Source organism: Monodon monoceros, unplaced genomic scaffold (assembly GCF_005190385.1).
Source record: "Monodon monoceros isolate NGI ecotype Baffin Bay Population unplaced genomic scaffold, NGI_Narwhal_1 Super_Scaffold_11, whole genome shotgun sequence".
Lineage (NCBI taxonomy): Eukaryota > Metazoa > Chordata > Mammalia > Artiodactyla > Monodontidae > Monodon > Monodon monoceros.
In genome coordinates this window covers 93,257,565-93,269,932 of record NW_021703767.1, presented here as the reverse complement: position 1 = coordinate 93,269,932, position 12,368 = coordinate 93,257,565, and the positions used below count along the sequence as shown (strand labels likewise).

Genomic DNA, 12,368 nt, shown 5'->3' with positions numbered 1-12,368 from the left:
TTGAAGCAAGAGATTCAATTCAGCCTTCATTTAGATATCAGGAAGCCACAAAGAAAAGGCTCTAGCCTGAGAAATGCTGGAAATTGCGAAGTGTAACTTTATGATTAATATATTTTAAAATATAAAAGGAATAAAATCATTAGCTAAACTTTGCTTGGTTTTGCAAAGAAGGTTGACTGTGAAAGTTTCTAAAATCGTCCGACACTTGCAATATTTACACCATAAACTTTCCATACTTCTAGGATTGTCTGATATTTATATGTTGAAAAAATATAAAAGACTTATATACCTACATTCGATTGGGTGCTTCTAATAAAATCCAGTATTGGCAAGATTCGCTTCCCCATTCTCTGCATGTGTCTCATTGTGTCTTCTCTTGTCAGCAGACCGAAGGGAGTTTTATGTTCTAAAAATTGTAACAATAAACTTTTATACTTTTTTCCCCCAGACTTCCATTTCAAAATGCTTTCCTTAGCAAGCTATAAACAGATACCTCAATATTAATAGATATGAAATCTTTAGTATAGAAATGAGTCCCATCTCAAAGACCAGAAGTATAACAGTGAAAGATCTATGAGGAGACATTGCCCTTTAGAGACTATCATTTATTCCTTTTGTTGTGTTTCTTGATTGAGAGATCCACGGGACAGCCTATGACAATTCACCTCTCTCTGCAGAATATGCTTTTCCTGAGTTGTGAAAAAAATGTCATCATAAATGTGTCTGATTCTTGTCTTGTTCCTCCCAGGTATTATTCAAGTGTGCAGATTGCACTGACTTTGAATGTAGCTCGAAGCTGAGATAAGCTTCAGAGGACAGAGTGCCAGACAAAAACACAAATCCTTAATTATGTGGGTAGAGCTGAAGGGATAAATTCAACCTGGTCATGAATTCAGCCCATAAGTATGAGACTTCACCTGAATGTTTACTTGATTTTTGAAAGTTTCAACTAGAATTGCTGAGCACCATTTAACTATAATACTCTTCAGGAGATCTGAGATCTTGGTTAATTACATAAGAAAAGAGTAGAACAGATATTAATACAATGGCAGATGATCCAAGTGATTTAAGGTGGTCATTGGCTATATGTTTGATTTCATACAATAGTTTTGTTGCACGATTTTCTTCTGTGTTTGCTGGTGGGTGATGACAAAAGCTTGTAATCTTTGAGTGCCCCATGATCAGGCATGGGTGGTGATGTGGTTGCAGTGAGATGGTTAGGGTGAGGGAGGTGGGCACTCTTGGGGGAACCAGAATTCCAGGTATTGTTAACTAACCCACAAAGAAGATCGGAAGGAGTTAAGTATGACCCAACAAACATTTTGGTGCCCAGGCCTTACTATATGCTAGGCTTGTGATGAATAAAGCTTAATGAACAATGCACAATTCCTAATTTAAAACAGTATTGAAAGATAACAAGTCCAGGTGACTTACCTGTAAATGTTGGTAACTTCCTACATGATACTTTTTCCAAAAACTTCCCATCTTCTTTGTTTTTGAACCCAAGAGTCAAGAGATACTGTTGAGGAGGAAAAGATGACCAGTCAGCTGTCTGAGGCAACACGTGGAGTCCTTGAAGGTCTGAAATATGACAGAAAAAACTAAAGAATTTATCATTTTCTTGTTTTCAGGGTGTTTCCCCCCCAGATTTCAAGAATTATACTCGGAAAAAATTAAAGATACAAAGTAAAAGTATGTGCATCAAAAGGTCAAATAGATGATATATCAAAATCATACTTTATCCTTCATATTTTTATTAAAATATAAACATACACAAAGTATAGCAATAGAATATGGCTAGGTTATGTGTTCCTCTTTCCCCATATTCAAAATAATACAAAATTCAGGACCAGGTTGCAGGCTTAATATTTTTCTGTGTGACACCTTTCAAGAGAATTTGATTTTTCTGTCCACAGTTTGTTTAAGAAAATAATGTTATATGAAAGGAAAGAGAAAAATTACCAAGTAAGAATTAAAATATAAGGCTAATTAATTTAGTTGCTCTCCGTCCTATAGTTGAAGGAAATTTAAAATGATAAATGTACTAACTTTTGTAATTAGACTTGGAAATAACTCATGCGTCAAGAAAATGGTTCTAAAACAAACTGTTCTTAATGACTAGAAGAGCTAATATTTACTTAGTACTTATTTTCTACCTTCCCTTGTGCTAAACATTTTGTGTGCATTCTGTTAAAAAATTTTTTATTGACATATAGTTGATTTACAATATTGTGTTTCAGGTGTACAAAAAGTGGTTCAATTATATATATATATATATATTTTTTTTTTCAGATTATTTTCCATCATAGGTTATCACAAGATACTGAAAATAGTTCCCTGTGCTATACAGTAAATCTTTGTGGCTTATCTATTTTATGTATAATAGTTTATATCTGTTAATCCCATGCTCCTAATTTATCCCTCCCTTCCTTCCCTTTCCCCTTTGGTAATCATGTTTGTTTTGTGTGCATTCTCTTTAAATCCTCACGATACATTCACATAATTGGTGCTTTTGTCCTCATTTTACAAATAACCGGGAGGTTGAGGTACACAGATGGGCAGTGACTTGTCTGGAAACATGCATATAAGTGGACAAGGCAGGATTCACACCTGGGCAGTCTGACTCCAGAGACCGTGGGCGTAACCACTGCACTCTGCTTTAGGCTTGCTTGACTTTGGGTGACTTTTGGGACAGGGACAGATGTCAGCCATGGGGTCTTGGAGGCCAGATTTACTTCATTCATTTTCATTCTGGGTAATAATGCTTTGGTTTATTACAATAGACTTCTCAAATGAAGGATGATGAACAGAGGGTTTAATGAGCCCTCCCTATTTAACACTGCCAGAAAGGGAAAAAGATGAAATTCCAAATATCCTTGAATCATGATTTAAATGCCAATTTTTAATCTAGAGTCAGAACTCAAATGGCAGTGTTTCAAATACAGTCTTTGCTATCTGTAGTATTTCTTTAAGAAATAATAGACACAGTAAACCATGAGTGTTTTTATCCACCCTCTCTGACTTCCCCCCTCTGATTTTTAGCTGCAGAACCCTTTGTTCAAACTAAAATTTACTGAGAAGCCCAATATTCAAAGTTGGTAAAGGTAGAGCTGTTCCATTTGAAGCCTGGATCACTGACCACTCACTCTCATCACTGTACCCCATTCTATATACCCCACACACAATAGCCACCTTGAACCCCTCCACAGAATCCCAAGTTTTCAAAGCACGGTTTGGAAAACACTGCAGTAAGCTATTTGGCACATTTTGGTTAAGTAAATAGCATACGGCTGTCAAACAGAGAGTTAACATGTATGCTGATAATTAAAAGAAAATATTACAAAATATCTTTTAAACACAAGCACCGAACAAAAATATATTAAACATGATTTAGTCTTTGGTGACAGGATCTGGTAACCACTAAATATTATTGAGGGTTAACATTTATGTGACACTTCTTCTGTGCCATACACATTATCAGGATTATCTTTCTCATTCAACAACAGTGTAGAGCAGGCCACATTATTATGACCACCTTACGGATGACCAAACTGGAACTTCAAGAAATTACAAACTTGCCCGACACAGCAAATGGAGGGACCAGAATTGAGAGTCAGACTGCTGAACGTTGAAGCACAGGGCTTAACTCTCAGAACGATCCTACGACAGTGATTATCACTCTGACAGTCAGTGGGAAGCATGTTACAGAAGCAGGGCAATGTCAATACATAGATGGTTTTAACAGACACAATTCTAGATAGAACACTTCCTTACTCTATCTAGAAAAGTACAACAAAGGCTCAGGGGTTCTTAGAATTAATAGCGTAACTTTTAGGCACTTTAAAAGCAGATTCTAGTATTAGATGCTTCTTTAGTTGGTGTTTGCCTCTTTTTAAAAGGATGGCTCATTTCTATAAACAAGGTAAAATGTGATTTCTGCATCTCCATCTCAAGAGTGCAGAAAGTTTCTTTGCTTTTGAAATCTGCAGATACAGACACACCCAACCAAGAGTTTACCAGTTTTACTGAAGTTGCCAATAACCGGATCATGTGAAAAGGCAATTAAGTAAAAGTAAAATGGACACTAGCTCATTCTCCTGATAGATGGTCATAACGTTTTTTTTTGATTGTGGTTATTCTTTAGCACTCTCTAAGATGCTGGCATGTCTAGATTGTCAGTATTTTCAGGAATTAGCATACTATGGAGGTGGAGGGCAGGAGAAGGTATGTGTTCCCTGGCTATGGTTTGCTCTTTAATCTGGTTTTGCTCCCTGACCTAGAAGGCCTCAGCGCTCCTGGCCATGCTGGTGGTGAAGTCTGGGGCCATCCTCTGGGGAGAGCCTTGGCTTTCTGGGCAACTCTGGATGCCCAGAGGCCCCCTGAATGGATGTGGGTAGGCTTTATGGACGCTCTGACTTCCCCACAGACCCAGAGTATATGTAGCTTGTTGACATAGAAGCCGCTGGATCCCAGGTACCCTGAAGCCTCCTGCCAGCAGCTGCTTCCAGCTCAGAGAGGGTTCCCTGCAGGACACCTCTAGGACTTTAAGGTGTACATTAAAGTGCTCTTGGAGGCCCCGGAGTCCTGAGGTTCAGAATAGTTTACGGTGTGCTGTGCATGGGCTGGTGTTTGTGGTGAGTTGCAGGAGGCATCTTGAGATCTGGCATTTTCTGATGCCCCTCTATTGCCAGAAGCAGCCGATGTTTGAGGGCTCTGTTATATAAATAGCACAAAGACTTTGAGAGGTTGACCTCTTCCTGCTCTTAAATATTTGATGGATAAAGAGGAGACCTGTATTAATAGTGACAGTGGTTAGATGAACTAGAGAAACTAATATTAGCACTATAGCTAATTTGTTATGAAATATACTTGCAAAAATGTATTTTCTGTTCCTTTTGATGCTGTATGTTTCATCCTGTTCAATCCGCTGTTGAATTCTAGTAAAAGTTTTGAAATGAGAGAGGTCCCTACGTACATACTGTTAAGTTAAAAAATATTTTTAAAGTATCATTTTTATTCCATTTGTATGCAGAGTAAATTGCAGTTGTATGAACATTTAGCCTAGCAAGTGGTCTATGACCCAAAATGATGACACACTTACCAGATGTTGAATCTCATGTAACATTAATTTGAGTGCTAATTGTTCTCAATTTTATGCTTATAAACCTCTACCTACGTCCGAAAAGCCCTGTGCCTCTGATGGATATGAAAGTTAAACAGAATATATTGTCCTTTGGTAGGAAGGTTGAGTTGATTAAAAATGTCTTCTTTGCTCCTGTCACGTGAGAAGAAAACGTGAGAGAAATAAATCCCTTAATGCATTCCTTTACAATTTATCACAATTGCAGATGAAATTTAGATGACTAGGACCAAATTTATTATTAAAAAATCAATTTGCAGGTATGATGCAGTTCCAAATTTGTACCATTAGGGAAGCAGATGTTTTAAAAAAGAATATCAAAGATAGATTATGCAGATTAAGTTTCTTGTAGAAACATGATCTTTCAATTCTTTATCCTCCAAATGAAAGATGTCCGACTCTCAGCAAAAAAGGGTAATGTTTGCCCTTTATCAAGAACCTTTTATTGTACCTCAGGAGGCTGGAGCTGACCAGCTTTAGGTACTCAAGACATTCATGCTCTTTGACCTTCTGTATGTTCCTTCCTCCCTCCCTGAAGTCACCTCCCTGGAGTTCAGTGACAGTCTCTTCTCTTTCTCTCTCTGTCTCTCTGTTTCCCTCTCTTTGTCTTTCTCTCTGCCTGTTTCTCTGTCTGCGTCTCCCCATCTCTCCTACACATATACACGCTGCTTCCTCTTCCTCCCTTTTTCTCCTGCATCTCATTCAGTGCACCTCCTAGCTGTCTGTGACTCCCTGATATGTTCTTCATATTAACACTCTCGGGGGAATTTTCCTATTCTTTCTTTTATTAATTAATTCATTAATTATTTTGGGCTGAGTTGGGTCTGTTGCTGCACGCGGGCTTTCTCTAGTTGCGGCGAGCGGGGGCTACACTTCATTGCGGTGCGCGGGTTTCTCATTGTGGTGGCTTCTCTTGTTGCGGAGCATGGGCTCTAGGCGCGTGGGCTTCAGTAGTTGTGGCACGCAGGCTCAGTAGTTGTGGCTCACGGGCTCTGGAGCACAGGCTCAGTAGTTGTGGCACGCAGGCTCAGTAGTTGTGGCTCACGGGCTCTGGAGCACAGGCTCAGTAGTTGTGGCACGCAGGCTCAGTAGTTGTGGCACGCGGGCTTAGTTGCTTAGCGGCATGTGGGATCTTCCCGGACCAGAGCCCACTGTGCCACCAGGGAAGTCCAATTTCTCTATTCTTGTGGCATTCGCTATTACTTCTAATCCAGCAGTCCCCAACCTTTTTGGCACCAGGGACCGGTTTCAGGGAAGACAATTTTTCCATGGATGGAGCGGAGGATGGTTCAGGCGGTAATGAGACCGATGAGGAGTGGCAGATGAAGCTTCGCTCACTCTCCCTGCCGCTCACCTCCTGCTGTGCGGCCCGGTTCTTAACAGGCCGTGGACCGGTACCGGTTGGGGATTGGAGACCCTTGTTCTAAATCAAAAGACTAGGGATCCAAAGCCATAGTCTCATCTGCAAAATTTCACCAGTTTCAAACACAGCATTTCCAAATGCCTACTGGGTCATTGCTATATGCTCACCATTACAAACGTTACCTCAAATACAGCAAATATATTCCTTGAAAGTGATTTTTTAAATGTTCACAACAGCTCTCGTCCCTACTTTTCACCAGCATATTGAAGGGATGGCCATTATTCACCCAATTATTCTGGCTTAAAAATTTGAAGTCATTGTTAACTTTTCTTTCTTCATATTCCCTGACATTTAGTGAATCTCAAAAACTCATTAAATCTGCCCACTGTAATACAACTCATATTAACCCCGCTCTTTGCATTATCATTGCGACCACCCTGGTCAAATTTCTGATCACATAGCATCTGGATTACAGAAAACGTTTCCCAACAAGCCTCGCTGCCACCAGTATGATTTCACACCAATATATCTCCACACCACCACCCAGTGAATATTTCTGAAATATCACCTTTGTCATGGTTACATCACTCCTCAGGAATTTCAGTGCTTCTTTCCTGGTATTCAGGGCTCTCAATTGTGTGGATGTGTTTCACAGTCTATTCTTCATTCCTATGTTTTCTCTAGTACAAGCCTTTCTCATCAGGTCTGCTGATTTCACTAATTTGTACTAGCCTGTGCTCATCCTGCCTCTGAATTTTTCTTTGTGCTTTTCCACCCAGAAACATCTACCTAATCTCTCAATATTTCTTTTACTCAGTCGATTACTATACTTCCAGATGTGCCTAATTTAAGTCCCACCTAGTCCATAAAGGGCTACCTGAGTATTTCAGTACTCCCCCCACCCAAACTCTTAAAGAACACCCAAACTAAAAATAGAACTACCATATGACCCAGCAATCCCACTACTGGGCATATACCCTGAGAAAACAATAACTCAAAAAGAGTCATGTGGGGCTTCCCTGCTGGCACAGTGGTTAAGAATCCACCTACCAATGCAGGGGACACGGGTTCGAGCCCTGGTCCAGGAAGATCCCATATGCCACGGAGCAACTAAGCCCGTGTGCCACAACTACTGAGCCTGCGCTCTAGAGCCCGCGAGCCACTACTGAAGCCTGTGCGCCTAGAGCCCATGCTCCGCAACAAGAGAAGCCACCGCAGTGAGAAGCCCACGCACAACAACAAAGAGTAGCCCCTGCTCACCACAACTAGAGAAAGCCTGCACACAGCAATGAAGACCCAACGCAGCCAAAAATGAAAAACAAAAAAGCCCCCAAAAGAGTCATGTACTGCAATGTTCACTGCAGCACTATTTACAATAGCCAGGACATGGAAGCAACCTAAGTGTCCATCGACAGATGAATGGATAAAGAAGATGTGGCACATATATACAGTGGAATATTATTCAGCCATAAAAAGAAACAAAACTGAGTTATTTGAGAGTGGGAGGAAGACGCAAGAGGGAGGGGATATGGGGATATATATATACATATATATGTATATATATATATAGCTGATTCACTTTGTTATACAGCAGCAACTAACACGACATTGTAAAGCAATTATACTCCAATAAAGATGTTAAAAAAAAAAAAGAACACGCATACCACTCACTCTAGAGTGAATCTCCTAATGTTTCATGGGGGTATGTCTCATCTCTCCAATAAGTTTTAATCCTCTTCAAGATCACATCTTCACGTTATCTTCATGCCCCAAGCACCTAGTAGGTGCTCAATCAATACTTGAGTTGAATATAAAAACAAAGTTTTCTCAATCCTGAATTTTTAATCGTCCAAATAAGAATAGAACTTTAAAAAATTCAAAGCTAATGAAATGTTCAGAGCTTCTGAGATAGGATTTATTTCTCTGTCACTAAACTTAGAAAAGGATATCACACAATCTTTATTTATTTTACCTAAACTTTAAGTGGTTTCTGTGTAATTTACGAAGGGGGAGTGAGGTAAAATAATATGTATTAGGTAACTCAGTGGAGTTGATGCTCAAATGAACAGAGCAGCTCTGCCTAGATTGAAAACTTAGTTTCACGCTCAGGTTGGGCCCTTGCTGCAGCTTGTTCTCTGGGAAATATGGACCCTTAGTTACAAAGAAGATTGGATTAACAGAGAAGCTGGCTTAATGAAACTGTCAGCAGCACCAGAAAAGCATCTGCAAAAATGTGAACTGTTGATCGTAGGTCAGCAGACTCATCTCTATATATGAGGGACTGCTTATTTTTTATGCAGTTAAATATCTGTAAAATAAAATATGAGCTCTCTGGACATAAAGTAGAAAACATAGATACCACCATCATCAGTATTTTCTGTTGGACACCTCATCGTAACCACAGTCAACAGATTGTGGATAAACTTCTCAAAGCCATTTTGAAAAAAGAAAAATCATAGAGGTTTTAAAAGTCTTTTAGAAATATGCAGATTTGTTAGGGTTCTGTCATCTCCTTTCTCTGTTTCATTTCCTTCTCTATTTTCCAGTGTCTATGTCATTTCTCTGCCCTTTGTCCATAACAAAATGTTCTGACATTTTAGGCTAGAGCAAAATCTCATTTCTAAAGGTCCCAGTTGTTCAGTGTGAGATGGGACCATGTCAGTTTTATATGACTTCATCTTAGTGATCAGTTTCAGAGTTTAGCTTCTCCAGTCTCTTCATAATGCCAACACTTTGTCATTACTGCTTTCCCACCCAGTCATTTTCTGAGTTTTATCTTGTTCACTTTTTAATGCCAGTACTTCTATATCGGAAGTTATCCACAAATTCACATCAGCAAGAAAATAGCAAAAGGCAGCAACTTTGCAGCTAACATCATTATTGCTCCCATAAATAATAAAACAGTTTCCACTTTAAAAACATAGTGTATTTTGGTTTTTGCAGTTGATGTGTGAGAAAGCTATTTGTATAATGAATCTTTGTATAATAAGTTGTATTTTCCCTTTGACCTTCATTATAATTTCAGAGTTATAGATGCAAGTGGAAAACATTGGTTTTCATTCCTAAGATTCCTAATTTTCCCTTCAGATTTCTGCTCTACTTTTACAAAACTGATCTTTGTATATGTAAGTTGCCCCTCATAACCCATTTATAAGCTTTGAAAAACAAATAATTACACAAGGTTTTTATACATAGTTCATTTTTATTTCACTTGGAATTCTTATTGATTCCAAAGTTTTATGTTTAATCAGCTGTATTGTATTTATTCTGGGGAAGTTCCTTAATTCCATCCCCAACAAAGTAGGTTTGAGACAAACAAACATGAAATATACTGCTCTTCCCTTCAATATTTATTAAATTCACAGTTAGTGAAATAATATATTGTTGCTCTAATGCCCTTAAGTGGCTGTATTTCTGCAGCCATTGGAATGGACATTGGTTGGTTGGATACCTAACATGCATTCCCACCTTCCCTCTTTTGCTACCCTTGGAGAATTCTCTCTTTCCCTACCTACTCTAAAAGTGAGACCTATTTGACTTAGACGAATCAATCCATGGCATTACCTTGACCTGTTTTGGTTCAAGTATAAGCATATAATGTAATTTGGGCCAATGAGGAAGAGTGAGTCCCAGGAATTGGGTGGAAGAGATATTCACTGCTTCTTGGGACAGTGTGATTTGAAGTTTGTAATGACATTTGGGAATTTTGCTATGACTCAAGATACTAGCACTTGAGGTACCTTGAGATGCAGGTACCACCTTGAGGTACAGGTGATGGAACACCAGGTAGAACTTGAGAAGAAAGCTGACTGTAGAAAATAGAGCAGTGAGTGAACTATTGGATCAAGCTGTGCTTAAAGGTAGTCCCCCTGTAGTTGTATTATAAATCAATGTATTTCATGCCTCCTCCTACCCCTTTAAAACTTAAATATACTGAAATCAGTTTAAGCTGTGATTCCTATTACTTGAAACAAAAGATTTCTGATAGAGGGATTTAGCTAGTAGTTCAGTATATCTACAAATACTATGGAATCCTTAAAATATCATAGCTGAGATGTAAGACATATTATAAATTCTTCAAGTTGACTATCTGAGAAGAATAATTGCCTTATTTAAGAAACATAATAGTTTGAGGATTAAGAATAATTAATTTTTACATCTAGTACAAAGATACCAAAATTGACTTAGTGATGCTATTATTATAACATTATTGTAATACTATTACTAATAACTAGACTTAAGTATATGAGATAATAAAAAATAAATGTTTATATTTGTATGGAAATATGTTAATATAAATGTTTCAGACATTACATGAAATTTCTAAAAATCTTATATGTTCTTGTATAATGTTATGTCATAATTCTAGTTATTACTTTAAAATGTATATCTCAGAAATAACTAAAAAAATGTTTAGCATCATTTTTCTTGATCTACATCATAATTATGATTTTTTTCACTTTCGATTAGATTCTACATTTTGCAAAAAGTGACCCTTGGGTAGTTAACTAATACTGCATAATAAAAGTCTTACATAATCTGAAAGCCTTAGTTTTCCTTACTATCTGGACTGGTAATCTACTTATTTGTTTATATCTCACTCTGGAAGTGTAATGACTTTCCTTAAATAAATACATACAGCATAAAAAAATGTGTAAAAGAGTTCTTGAAGAAAACAGATCAGAAGGAAAAGTAAGAGATTGGTGATGAAGCCATAGGTGAGATTAATACACAGAATGTATTTTATAAGCTTCCGTATACTTTCTAGAAGTAAAGAAGATCAACTGTCTCATTCACAATGTTCCTAAGATAAAATAACAACAACAAACTACCATCCCAGAGAAGCACAGCAATTTCTTTTCCTGAGACCAGAGATTTTCTTTTGTTTTCTGTTGAAATTGGTTTTGGAGTTCTACAGTTTTTTATTCAATAAGTGCAATTGTTGAAGACAATTAAAAAACAAAGAATTATCATGATTATCATGTACAGGAACTATTATTACTCATGAATTATCATGGCTCATAAGCAAATGATCTTATGGTAATGACTCAGTGCTTTCCTGTAGTTAATATATAAAATTTGAAAGTCAGCAAGGCTTTGGTTTTGTATTTGGTAAGTTATTGCTTACATATGGAAATCTAAAAGAGGAGGTTATCTTGATTATTAGGTATTACTCTTTACTATTCACTATTAGTAGTCAGTTTAGTTGTGGTGAAACTCCTTTTAATCTGTTTTATTCCTGTTAAACTCAGAAACAAAATGACTGCCTTTGACTACTATTATTCTCTATAGCTTTGGAATTTCAGGCCAAAGGAATAAGACCTGAAATAAAAATGAGAGATATAAATTTTGGAAGTGAAGGGACCAAATGGTCATAACTTAAGAATAGATGGTTATTTATATAGAAAATCCAAGAGGATAAACTGAAAATCTATTAGTATAGACAAGAGTTCAGTAAGGGATCAAAAAAGGAAATATACAAACCCCCAAATAACCAGATATAAGATTTAAAAAGGTCAATCAAAATATATAGGTATAATAAAATATACAGTATAATGAAAATAATGGTTTAATCCATAATAGCAACAAAATGATGAAATATTAGAAATAATCTTAATAAGATATATAGCTTAGATGAAGAATTGATTACCTAATTTACCTAAAAAATATTTATAGGCTCCCCTTACCAGAGTCTATATGAATGTCAGGCATTATGATAAAATGGTAAGATAATGAATGCCATGGTGTTGCTTACCATTTGGTGCATGCAGTAGACAAATACACGGTCAATTATAATATAACATGGTGCATTCTTAAACAAAAGTGAGACTGGGGTACCAGTGAATGATGGAGACAAAAAAAAAA

The 12,368-nt window shown here is 37.4% G+C and overlaps 1 protein-coding gene across 1 annotated transcript in view; it reads right to left on the bottom strand.

Moving 5' to 3' along the window:
• The window catches only part of SPATA16 (spermatogenesis associated 16), a 223,157-nt gene that overhangs the window by 46,626 nt on the left and 164,163 nt on the right, over positions 1–12,368 (bottom strand). The window contains exons 6-7 of the mRNA XM_029215182.1: positions 1,435–1,581; positions 294–406 (exon numbers count right to left, since the gene is read on the bottom strand). Coding sequence (XP_029071015.1) covers positions 294–406; positions 1,435–1,581 — 260 coding nt within the window. The remainder of the gene's footprint in view (positions 1–293; positions 407–1,434; positions 1,582–12,368) is intronic.